General features: G+C 37.1%; 1 protein-coding gene across 19 annotated transcripts in view; it reads right to left on the bottom strand.

Moving 5' to 3' along the window:
• The window catches only part of SLC4A7 (solute carrier family 4 member 7), a 93,042-nt gene that overhangs the window by 17,523 nt on the left and 63,086 nt on the right, over positions 1 to 12,433 (bottom strand). For all 19 annotated transcript variants that reach the window (XM_040061071.2, XM_040060956.1, XM_040061017.1 and 16 more), the window contains 7 exons: positions 10,971 to 11,058; positions 9,269 to 9,415; positions 7,774 to 7,877; positions 6,077 to 6,251; positions 3,528 to 3,661; positions 2,726 to 2,971; positions 382 to 487 (listed from right to left, as the gene is read on the bottom strand). In XM_040061071.2, the coding sequence (XP_039917005.1) occupies positions 382 to 487; positions 2,726 to 2,971; positions 3,528 to 3,661; positions 6,077 to 6,251; positions 7,774 to 7,877; positions 9,269 to 9,415; positions 10,971 to 11,058 (1,000 nt within the window). The remainder of the gene's footprint in view (positions 1 to 381; positions 488 to 2,725; positions 2,972 to 3,527; positions 3,662 to 6,076; positions 6,252 to 7,773; positions 7,878 to 9,268; positions 9,416 to 10,970; positions 11,059 to 12,433) is intronic.

Below are 12,433 nucleotides of genomic sequence, written 5' to 3'. Positions count from 1 at the left end.
TTCCATCGTCACATCATATTAAAAATATTTCTTTTAGGAACTGGAAGAAAGCAAACTGCTGGTTATTCACCTCCTCATGTTCACCTGGAGGAAGATGACTGTGGCATCTAAGAGCATTAAGGTGGCTACCTCAAGCAGACATTTATATTAGCATTTACTTCCCTGGACTCACTCATCTAGTCCTCTACAATGACTGTGTAAAGCCTTATGGAAGAAATTAAGAGTTCAAAAATACAGTTTTAAGGAAAAGAGTCCAGGTTCAATCAAAAAATAGGAGATGAAAAAAATGTTGATAAAAAAGTGGTACCATGCAGGTATTTATTTTTATGCATATGCACATACCCATGCAGAGATACATACACATATCTTTCAGATACTCACAGAAACTGTAAGGTTACTCCATGCTATATCTTCCCTAGACTTATTCATACTCTTCCACACACGCAATGTTTCATTGCTTGGTTTCTCAGGCTCAGAACACACACATCTGAAGGGAAGAAGAAAAATTTACATTAAGCTCTATGGGCCAAAATGCAGCAATTTGAAGTAAATGAAAAAATCCTGAAGAGTTCAAACCCGAGTTCATCCCAAACTTCTACAGAAGAAGCAAACTAAAAGGACTATTGAGAGGGTGGGGGAAATGAAGAATCAGGTCACTCTCAAGTAAGACACCATGTTTGAGTATGTACTGAGCTAACTGAAGATATAAATGCTTACAGTGCTCAGCTTTAAAGCAATTGTACTTTTTAGCAATATTTTTGTAGAAGTAAAAGTGCCCCTCCCTATTGCAGCAGCATTTTGCAAACTTGCACTGCAGAATCCTTTCTGTCAGATAGGCTGACAGAAGTACACATCAGATTAAAAAAACCCCAAAACACAATGGACTGAATATTGATTTAGTGAGTTGGTTTCAAATAAAGCTATTCAAGTATACCAACTGATAAGCTTAAAGTGTAAACATTTATGTAGAAGAGGAGAAAGAGGTAATAAGCAAGAAATAAGTCTCATTTTTCTATGATATTCACTAAAGACGCTGAAAAAACCCCCAATGAACCATGGAAGGGACAATCTGCATCCTGTGGCGTGAAGTTAAAGAAGGAAAAAGCATTAAATGTGCATGGGCAAAAAGAACCTAGATTTGCAAAGCACAATGTTTGAGGAATCTAAAAAGTACTAAGTAAATAAATTTTCTTTTGTTCACTAAATTCTAAAGTAACAGCACAAGGAAATGGGAAAGGAGTGGAGAGCAGCAAGTCCTATAAAGCAGTTGACAACACAGGATCATCGGAAGAGAAAGGAATTGCACCAATAAGCACGATGAGAGAAATCATCATTAGCTGTTGGTCAAGGCAACAACATAAACAAGCATGCTGAAGGAAGACTTCACAAATTTCTCAACAAAGGTGATGAAGTATGCCACCGAGCAGACAAGCAGAAATCCAGAAGGAGAAAGAAAAAAAAAACCTACACCCACAGAAAGTGTAACAGTATTTGAGATTGTTCTGTGGCTCAATTAACTGAACAGGCTAGTTCTGCACCCTTTTTCCCACTGGGGGTTACAGAGCAGGGAAAAAGGAAAATGAAAGGAGGAAGAAAGCAATCGCGAGAGCTACAGCTTTGTGAGAGAAAACAATGCAGGACAAACCCAAGCAGAATACTGTGGCATGTCCTAAAAAACACAGAGCTAAACCAAATTAAAATCCCACCTTCCCATCTCCACCCTCATGGCCTGTCTGTGGCAAAACACAGTCAGGTGGCAAGTGCCAGAAGACCTACACTACAGTTTCTGCCGGATCAGTGGATTTAACATGCCCACACAGAAGTCCAGTAAGGACCCAGAGCCACTGAAACAGAAAGTGGAAAATAAGGAAATAAGTGTCCTCCCACAGGCCAGTCCTGACAATGTGGCCCAGTCTTAGGAGCTGTTAAGACAGGAAAGTGAGTGTAAATGTTAAGTGTGAACAGAAAACAAGAAGCGGTCTGACAGGGTGTTTGCCCTTTCCCCCTGAAAGAAAGTACTGAAGAAGCACTGAATTATTGTAAAAGTGAGCAGAGATCAGGTAGTCCAAACCTGGTCTGACACTGTTAGAAGTCACCCTGTGTGCAAGATGATCACTGTCCTGGCCAGGCAGAGCAGCTGTCCAGCAGGACCATGAGTATTCTGCTCTCCAACCAGGGAATGACTGCCCTGCAACAAGCAGGGACCCTCACCCTGTGTGCACAGACATGACCCTGTTGGGGGTCCCTTATGCAAATGGTGACCACACAGGTACAACTAAAGCTGGAAGAGATGCACATCTCCAACAGGAGAGGAGCACTAGCATTTAAAAGATTTCATTTAAACTATGAGAAATGAGCAGTTTTCTCTAAGCAACAGTGAGCAGGATCCCCATCTGGCAGATGTGAGCTGGTAACCCAACTCATCCTATCTCATGAAACTACACTTCCTAGGAGTAGAAAGGCAGAAGTCCTCTTCGGACCTTCAGTAAATCTGCATTAAAAGCAGGCTTTGTCACAGCCCCTTAATCCCTTCCAACCACTCCTAGCTAACACAGAAAATTCAATTCCACAGCATCCTGAATATTTCTGAGGTTTCTAATGCCCATACCACCCCTAGCATTCCTCCTACCCTTCCTGGAAGTGGCACCCACCGCCATTTAGTAAACAACATGTCTCTCTATATTTTCCTAATTATTTCACTAACAGATAGAAACTTGGTACTTACGAATACGAAGTCAGTTTATTCAAATCATTGTGCATATTGAAGGCATATACTTCTCCCAAATGAACAAGCTTTTCCAATGCCTCATAAATAAATATGATGCATATGAGAGCTGCAAAAGCTTCCTCAGTAAATCGAGTGATGTAGCACACGAGACTGCTGGCATCTGTGGCTACAAGCACAATGCATAGAAATGCAGTCCACAGACCAATGCTACTTCGCAGGGAGAGGTAGGAAAGACCATAATCCCTATGTGAAGAAAGAAACAAAAAGCATTAACTGAGCTAAAACCCACCTGTACTACATTCTATTTGAAAAGATACTGAGGCCAAGCTTTATAGGTATTCAGCACTTTTCTCATGCTTGGTATTAGCTCTGAAAGAAGCAGAAAATTTTTTTTTGTCTCATCTCCCACCAAAGCAAAGCAACACTGCAAGGTGTTTCTAGGATTGACAGCGCAACTACCTAGCTTGGAAGCATCATGGGGATGGATCTCTCCAGAACTACCCAGATGGTTTCTCCTAGAGGGCAGATCGATCTCTGTTTACCCCTGCAGAAGCAAAGCCAACAACTTCACACAGTCAGAATATAACTTTAATTTAAGTCCTTGCCACTTATCACTGGTTTTCTCATTCAGGTTTGCCAGTGCCTCATAGCTTTACCAAATCATATGAATTCTCAGTCTCCTGCCACGGTATTTACCTTCCTGGACATACACATTTACTGCACATCTGCTTTCAATTACAGCTATTGTAACAGGCTAGAATGTTAATAAGCGCATCATGCCAGAATAAACATCACTTACCTGCAAAATTTAAATAATATTTTTTCAAATACTAGAACTGGTCCGGTGCTTCCCAAGATAGTAAGAGGTTGCCCAGCAAAGAGAGAATAGGCAATCCCAGTTAATGAGGCTCCAAAGAGAGACTCTATTGCACTCTGTTTGGGGAAAAAAAACCTGCTGTAACTTTGCTGCCTTTCAGGTTAGCATTTAGCATCATATCTTCATAAAAACAGCTTTAAGATGCATTAACTTAGAAATAAGACAAAATGTAAACACATTGCAATTAATAGCCATGTTTGAGACAAGAATAACTTAACAGAGTTTTGCAATAACAATACCATGGAAAAGATTTTGAAAACTTCACCCCTGAGAAACTTAAAGACATCCAAAACCATGACAACAAGTTACTAGTCCTGCTAGCTCTGGAGGAAAAGCATACCAACAATTATACAAATTAAAAAACAAAACAAACCGAAACAAAAAAACCACCCCCCACCCCCCCCAAAAAAAAAAAAAAAAAAAATTACTCAACATGTTGCTTAGAGAAAGAATTAATGGTCTCTGTAAAGAAAACAGATATTTATATTGCAACATACCTACAGCGTGCCATATCAAACCTGCAGTCAACCAAGCATTACAAAGGAAAAACAAACTGACAGGCAAAGGTGCAGGGGAAATTACTGAAGAATATTGCTTTATGTACACATGACACCAAAAAGAGATGAGCAGTAAACCAATGTCCCACCTGGTAATGCATTTCTTTTCAAGGAATTAAGGTATCTACTTCAGTTCCTGATTTAAATGTTTCCCTATAATAATTTCTACAAAAAATACCCAGTTACAATGAACCTCAAAAAAGAGAGACCGGAATTTTAAATACTAAAATTACATTAAGTTTTTTCGAAAATATTTAGTTACACCACCTGCCACTAAGAGAAGTCATGCATTACAGATTCTTGTAATGGAATTACAGTGTTCCTGGTGGAATTTTTAAGCATTTGCTATTTTGAAATTATGCAAGCCTAAGAAAGCAGAATTATGCAGACTTGAGCTCCAGTTCAGGAAAGCATCTGAAAATGGCCAAAACGATTTGCTGAACTGGGGCTATTAAAAATGAAAATGAGTCCTTTGTGCGTAACATCAGGGAAAAAAAAAAAATGTAATTCCAGTCTCTTGTTCTATTACCTTTGAATTAACGTTTTTGGTTAGTCAATGCATTAACCTTGGGGCTCTCAGTCAGGGTGGCAGGGACAGGAGCACTGTGGAGGTGACGGCCTCTGAGAATGCGAGGGAAGGTTTCAAAGACAAACCATGTACCTTACAGTGTCAGCTACTGTGCTTGAACATGTGTGTGCAGTAACTAAATGTTTTATTCAATGATGCACACCAAGTATCTGAAGGCAGGAACAAACCCGCAAACAATTCCAGACAGCTAAAAGAAAGAAGGTGTTTGAGAATCAAGCTTTGAAAGGAGGGCACTTTCATTATTATACATGTTGTACATTCAAAATTTACACTGTCATTTTAGTAATAATTCCTACATTTACAGTGGCAAAACCAGCACGCAGAAAAGACATAATTGATTTCTGTATTTTCTATCAGCTCGAAGTGCTACATCAGTAAACAAATACCTGAGTTAACAGCAATAACTGAAAGAGATAGAATAGTTAACTGAATTTTAACAGAAGCTTAAAAACTTCATTAAGTATCAAGAATTTTGTAACATTTTAAATTTCAACAGAATCTTAGCATTAGTAAAGAACATGTCTGAATACATCCTTTCCACCCACAAAACCGCAGAGCCTTGTTTCTTTGTGATAGATTTAAAAACAGAAAATACACTTCAAACTAGTTTACTCATAAGCCAATTGACATTAAGTTACTAACACCGCTGATATTAAGTAATTTTTCTCTGCTTCAAAAACTAAAGTGCAATGATATTCTGGTGAAAAAGGTGCTGGTATTATCTACTGCCCAACACAACCCTACCAAAATTTTGTACACGTACGGTTCACATTTCAGTCATTCACAATGAAGAGTATTTTCTGCTGATAAACCTCAGACACTATTTCATTGTGAGCAACATATGTATTAGTGCAAGCATAAACATATCCTGTCAGCTTCATAAATGGACTGCTGGCCACACACTGCAGGCATTATCATCCTCGTAGGCTCACTACTCAAGGCCAGTACATGTTCTTGGCTACCCACCTTGAGCCTCTGACTTTGCCTAAAGCAGGCCTAGTGTGATGGTGCCACCTTTACAGCTATTCATTACTCTTAAGCAGCCAAAAAGAAGGCAATGCAAACCTTTCTCAATTCATGAAGCCATTCATCCAATAAGGCAGGATAAACATTTTTTTACCTCCCCTGTGCATCTTCTCCTGTTCACATAGGTTCCCCACATTTTCCATAGCAATTACCTTTTGGGGAAGATCTGCTCTGGGGCAGGCTAATCAAGTGCTGTGGGTAAATTCTTCAAATACAAGTATAAGTAAATGAGACAAATGCACACAGTGACTTGCCTCTGAAGGTCTAAAAGCCTGGCCACTACCATTCTTTGTACTCACTATTCTGCCTTGTGTAGCTTCTCCCAGGAGCCCTCCAAAAGTGATTACAGGAGACATACAGGCACAGTATAGGAAAAGAATCGAGGCCAGGCACTGCAGGCTTAATGCATCCTTGAAGTCACTCAAGAAAAAAGGTGCTTTCCTTTGGATGTCAAGTATCAAACCACCAAAAAGCCTAAATAGGTGAGATGAAACTCGTCAAACTGTACACTAAAGGATTCTAGCTAGTTTAAAACTATGGGCTACACATGACTGCCAGTGCCTATTGCCGGCACAAATTAGCTATTTCATAATCCAGATTAAAGCATAACAATCAAAAACGTAAATTAGAATCTTAGCTATTCCAATTCAGCAGTATTCCAAATATAATCAAGCAGGTTACCAATATTTTTAAAAGCTGCCTAAGGTTTTTTAAATATATGGGCTGGATACTGAAAAAATAACTTTGCAAACTATTTTACCTAAAAAATGCTTTAAGTCAAATCTGTCTTATGACATTCAAAACAATGGAACAGAGAAATATGCTAAACCTCAACCAAGATCACTGCATTGAGACATTTCAATATTAGTACTCCAACATACAGCTGTAGCTTTTTATTTGAATTCTCTACATATATATGATTATGTCAATAAATTAATTTAGGTCTATCATTTTTAACAGTGTTCTTATCTGGAGTACACAGATATTCTATAAATGTAAGTATAAAACCAAATATATGTAAGTACAACTGGGAAAGTTATTACCAAGAATTTAAAAAGCAATTTTAAAAAATCTTAAATATTTCAGAATACTAGATATTAATTTGCACTTAGAAAAATTAGTTTTATTTTTAATTATTAAAAAAACCCCAAACACTCCTAAGAAAAAGAAAAGCCTTATCTACAGATAATTCTGTGAGCAGAAATGAACTTTTCAGCTCTACATACTGTCTACAAAAACAGTAAAAAGTAATTATAACAGTGGTAAAAATCAACACAAATTTTGTGAAGTCTTTCTACAAATGTATGAAAAAGATGCATTTGATTTGGAAGTTTACTATTCTGGGGATAAAAATACTGTACATATATTAAAAAAAAAATTCAGATCATTTAATCTCTACTCTCATTTCAGGTATTAAAGTTTAACCATAACCAGGTATTTCCCATGTTGGAAACTCCTTTAGCAAATATTCTGAAATTAACAGAGAACAACAATAACTGAAAAAAATTCCTTCAATTTTATTTTATCTCCATAAGAAACCAGACCAAAACCCAAAGCTAACCAATACCAAACTACTTTTTGCCACTCTATTTTTTACTGTTCCATTTCATATATGCTTAATAAAACAGATTTGCATTAACGGGATTTTTTCAGTACCTAGCCCAACATTGAAAATTGCATATTCCTGCTGTAATTACGATAACTGCATGCTCCTGAAGATTAAAATTTAAAACCCAACTCTTAAAAGTCAGTTAGTTAAATTAGGCAGCATCTCATGTGAAATCCTTCACAAATGTGTTGAGAAACATTGCCAGAGGCTTGAAAATACTTTAAGCAGATTGGCACTTACAGGCAAGAATCCAACACTTGAAAAGGACAAAGGATGTGCTCTGACACTTGTACCGTGATTTTTTAATGTTTAAATGTCAATAATTAGGATGAAGATTTATGATTTTTATTTCTTAGTGGAAGCTAGCATTCAGGGAAGTGAACACACCTTCCAGTTCTCTGAAGTTCAGGTCCAGCATGATGGCCTTCTTCTTTAAGAGCCTCTCCTGTAGGAGTAGATCCATTTGGAAATTTAGGTGCCTTCCTTTTCTCCTACAAAAAAGACGGGGGAAAAATGAAAAAAAAAACAACAACAACAACGAAAATCCACCACCAAACAAACAAAAAAAAACTTTAGACTGCCTTTACATTAAAAAGTATAATTAAAAGAGAGCATGCAGAAATTCTATGCCATCCACACCCTTTTTCATAACAGTCCTCCGTTTTCCAAACTAATGCTTTGTTAAGTACAGATGACTAGAACTGTACAACACCGCCAGGAAGACCTTAATAGTGCCTTGCACAACAGTATTAATCTTCCCTGTATCTACAAGAAATAGATCCCTGAAACACAATCAGAGTCAAGATTTTCAACACACAGTAGAGGCTCAACCATGAGACAGAAATCTTTAGAGACTTTTTCTTCAACCATTTTTAGAGAAGTGTTTAACGTGTCTCAGAAACTGACCTCTTTTTATGATACACACAGTATTTAGTTGAAATATAAATGAGAAATAATTCCCCTGCTGAGCAAGCTGCTTACCAGTTCCTCATAAATTTTTCAGCTAAGCTTGCGTTCCAAAAAACCCTGAGCCCTTGCTTATTTTGGAAACAAGTTACATGGTAACCTCAGGCTCTTCATGAATAACCTGTACTGCTGTTACCCCATTCTATCCCACCCACTCTGCCAAACCACCACTGGACTCAACACCAATGTCAACCTTCTGAACCAAAAGCACTGATCTCTCACCTGCTTTTGATCCTGGAGGTCCAAATTCCTTTAAGTTGTAGGGAGGGAGGAGGGGAAGAAAGTCTCTCTAAGGACCCACTTTCCTTAGCTCTCATTCTAAGCCTGCATCATCACAACTGAGCAATATGATCGATTTTTATCTATTTAATAAACATTCTGTGAACAGTATATGCTACACAAAATACATTAACATTGCAATCAATGCTGCATGCAAACAGAAGTTCTTATAGTAATTAGAATATTCTTGCTGATCATTGCTAGACTAGTAGAAAAATTTGGTAACATAATCTCAAGTACAATTTCTCACCAATTCTTCCAGTTCTTACATGAACTGACATCAGTATTTCAAAAAGAAATATTGTAAACAAAACTAAACTTAACATAGCAGAGAACTGATCAATGCTTTTCCCCCCCTTCTTCATTTATTTTGTTTTTTCTTTTTTTGTTGTTTTCTAACTTAAATGGACAATCCACTTTTTCTTGCAAAATGGTTGTGGGGACTTTCCTGATGATTTACAGCCGTCTGGATAGGAGCCAGCAGTGTGGCCAGAATGGCCAATAACATCCTGGTGCTTGTCAAAAAGAGTGTGGCCAGCAGGACCAGGGCAGTGATGGTACTTGGCAGCTCAAATCCTACGTTCAGCTTAGGCCCCCTCGCTACAAGACAGACCGGAACTCTTTTTTTTCCTTTTACCTGGGAAGGAACACTTTTTGGTGGCTCAATTCGTATAGATGGATCCCACTCTCCTGGAGGCAGGACTGTCACTTGGTCTAAAAATTCATCAATTCCTGACAACAAATCATTTCGGTCTTTTGCTTTATAGGCAACATCATGGAAAACCTACAAGAAGAAAATACTCAACATTCATTTTTATTATATTTTCCTGAAAGAGGAACCGATGATCATTATATAATGATTACATTCGATTATTTTTAAAAAGGCATCAAAAATATTTTGTAGGTCCTCAGAAGTTTGGCTTTTACTTTACTTACATACTTTTAAACTAAAAACTACTGGTATGCACATTCCTATGGACCATAAAACATGGAAGCTTTATCTTCAAACTCAAAATGAATATTGAATTCATTTCTAAAATTAAATGAAAAGTTAATCTTCAGCATTCAGGACATTAAGTTTATGTACTATTGTCTAAATAATTCTGCCCTACAGCCACTGTGCCACTATACTGTGCAAAATCACGACAAAAAAGACTTCAAATAAGCTTCAAACCAAACCACAAGTTTTTATTAAGAATGCATTTTTATGCATCTGCCTTAATTAGGTTTAGAAGACTACTGGAGAAGCAAATGAAACCAATCCCACTAAAAAACCCTATAATGTAGTACAGACTACTACAACATGAACTCCAAGATGCATTTTATACACACAGAGAAAAAAAATTGCTATTTTGTTATAAAAAAACTGCTTGCAGAAGATGATCCTAAGTTGTTCTGTACATTTGAAACCTGAAGTGCTTTTCTCCAAATACGATTAAATCTGATAATTAAATCTTCTAATCTTAAAATAGATCTCTGAAGTCCACTCAGGTCTTTTTAGACCATCAAATAATTGATTTTTTTTCTATTTCAGTGATCTAGAGTATTCCTGAAAATCAGATCAGCCTATCTAAAAAAGATGAGAAGCTGCAACTAAAGCTTTTAATATTCAATTCTCACACTGAACAAAAACTGTATTCATGGACACATTATCAATTGCAAAATGACAAATTTCGAGTTTACATTACCAAATTTCAAATTGTTCTAGAGTAAAAGTACTTGCATTTCTGCTAGATAACCTTAAAAATTATCAGCAACTCGGTAGATGGCGCTCAATGTGAAGTCAAAATTAAAACATCCTGATTTTGCTCAGTAAGATGGCAACAGCCCTTAAAAAGACATCGTTTCCTCCTGTGGTCTTTAAAACCAATACGGCTCTAAGCATATAACTTCAAAAGGCTATTAAAATTCTAATTTTATTTATTTGACCTTGCTTAGATTAAAAAAAAAAATCTATGATGACTCAGTTGCATACAATTTTAAAACTGTCTCCTAAGCACTTGCGCAGCTGCTTCTGTACCTTCTGACATACAAACTCGTATCAAATGCAGTTCTATTTAATAGTTCTGTTAACTGATTTAACACAAAAATGAAATCTATACATCAAAGCAAATTTTTTTTCAGAAATACATTTAGGATTTCTTCAAGACAGACAAGGAGGAAAATTAATTTACCATTATCTACTTCACTAACACAAAAAATGATTAAGTTTCCAGTTCTTCATTTAACCAGTTTGTGGGTTTTTTCTTCAACCTACTACTTAAAATCACTTACTGAAATCAGTTGTTAAAGACATCATTCTAGACTTTAACTACAAGCATTTAAAACAGATCACTCACATCATCTGTCATAAGTGTTGCTATCGACCGTCCAATTTCATGGTACTGTGGAGCTTTCCCTGCTGGTCCCAGCAACAAAAACAAAAACCTGTGGAGAAAATAATACAGATGAGTATGGCTGAGTCATCTGCATAGACTCAGAGGGGAATCTTTCAAATTAATGTTAAAGAAAATTTAGTGGTGAAGTAAAAATGCGATTTTCACTTCAAATCTTAAAAGACTGCTGCAACACTGTGAAAAGATTCATCTTAAAGTCATTACTGGAAGGAACTCAAATCCTGAGCCAAAATCACTCAGGTATCTTCTTAATTAAGCCTAATTTTTCAACTTCTTATAATGCCTTGAACATTGTAGAAATCCACGGACTAGAGCTCAATGAATATTTCTGCTGGAATCTAAGCCTTTCTGACATTCCCAGTAGCAAAGATCCCTTAAGCAGCAGCCTAGGAACTCTATGACCTGTCCTAGGCTCTCTGATGATCACCTTTTCATGGGAGCTATACTCCCTCACCTGCTGTGACTGGGCATGGCACCCAGAGGCTGCACCTATTGTACTTCTTGCAATACACTGGGCATACTCATATAGTCATACCCTGGTCTTGTGTCAGTGGAAAGGAAGGGAACTTGGATATTTGAACACCTAAAAAAAGTAAGTGACATTTTGGGAAGCTGATCAAATCTAGGGGTTGGGTCACAGCATATGTTAACAGATTCTTGCACAATAACAGTGCCTAACACAAAACTCACCAAACCTTGAACAGGAATAGCATTTTATAAATTCAAAAGGATACAAACCAAAGAGTGAATCTCAGTAATTTGTTTCACAACCTTCTTCCTATATTCCATAAAAATGACGTTCCCAAGCACAATACATCAGAAAAATGTAGTGCCTTCTTTCAAGTCATAGTACAAAAGGCTCACTTCTGCCTCCTTTGCAAGTTTATTACCCTAACTGAAACTGAGAGTGCATCTTCAGAATCCAAGTATGCTACTCCAGATCTGCAAGTCTACACCATTCTGGAAAACTTAGGACAGAATAATTTTAGCTACAGTAATACAGTAACCTGTATGCAGAAATTTTGGAATTTCCCAACAAACATATTATGAGAACTCCTGTAAACTACGTTCTAAAAATTCTCACATATACGTATTTTCACCCTTCAAAAAAATGCATAAGCTGAAAATCACAAAGATAAATAAACACTTTGATAATTTAAAAACATTAAAAACCCACCAAAAAACATAAATGTACGCCAAACACCACGTGACAGCCCAATACATCAACGTACACAGAAAATGAAGTGTCACCTATGATGATTGATGAAATGATCTTCTACCATCTTCATGAGACCTGTATTTTGATATTTTGAACATCTGTGGTAAACACACCCACAGGATACTGGCAGGATCCTTGGGGTTGGGGGAGCAGAGGTGACTGCACCAGGTTGGATAGCATACTGCAG

The sequence above is a fragment of the Hirundo rustica genome, chromosome 1 (assembly GCF_015227805.2).
Source record: "Hirundo rustica isolate bHirRus1 chromosome 1, bHirRus1.pri.v3, whole genome shotgun sequence".
Taxonomy (NCBI): Eukaryota; Metazoa; Chordata; class Aves; order Passeriformes; family Hirundinidae; genus Hirundo; species Hirundo rustica.
This window is presented reverse-complemented; position numbering and strand designations above follow the sequence as displayed.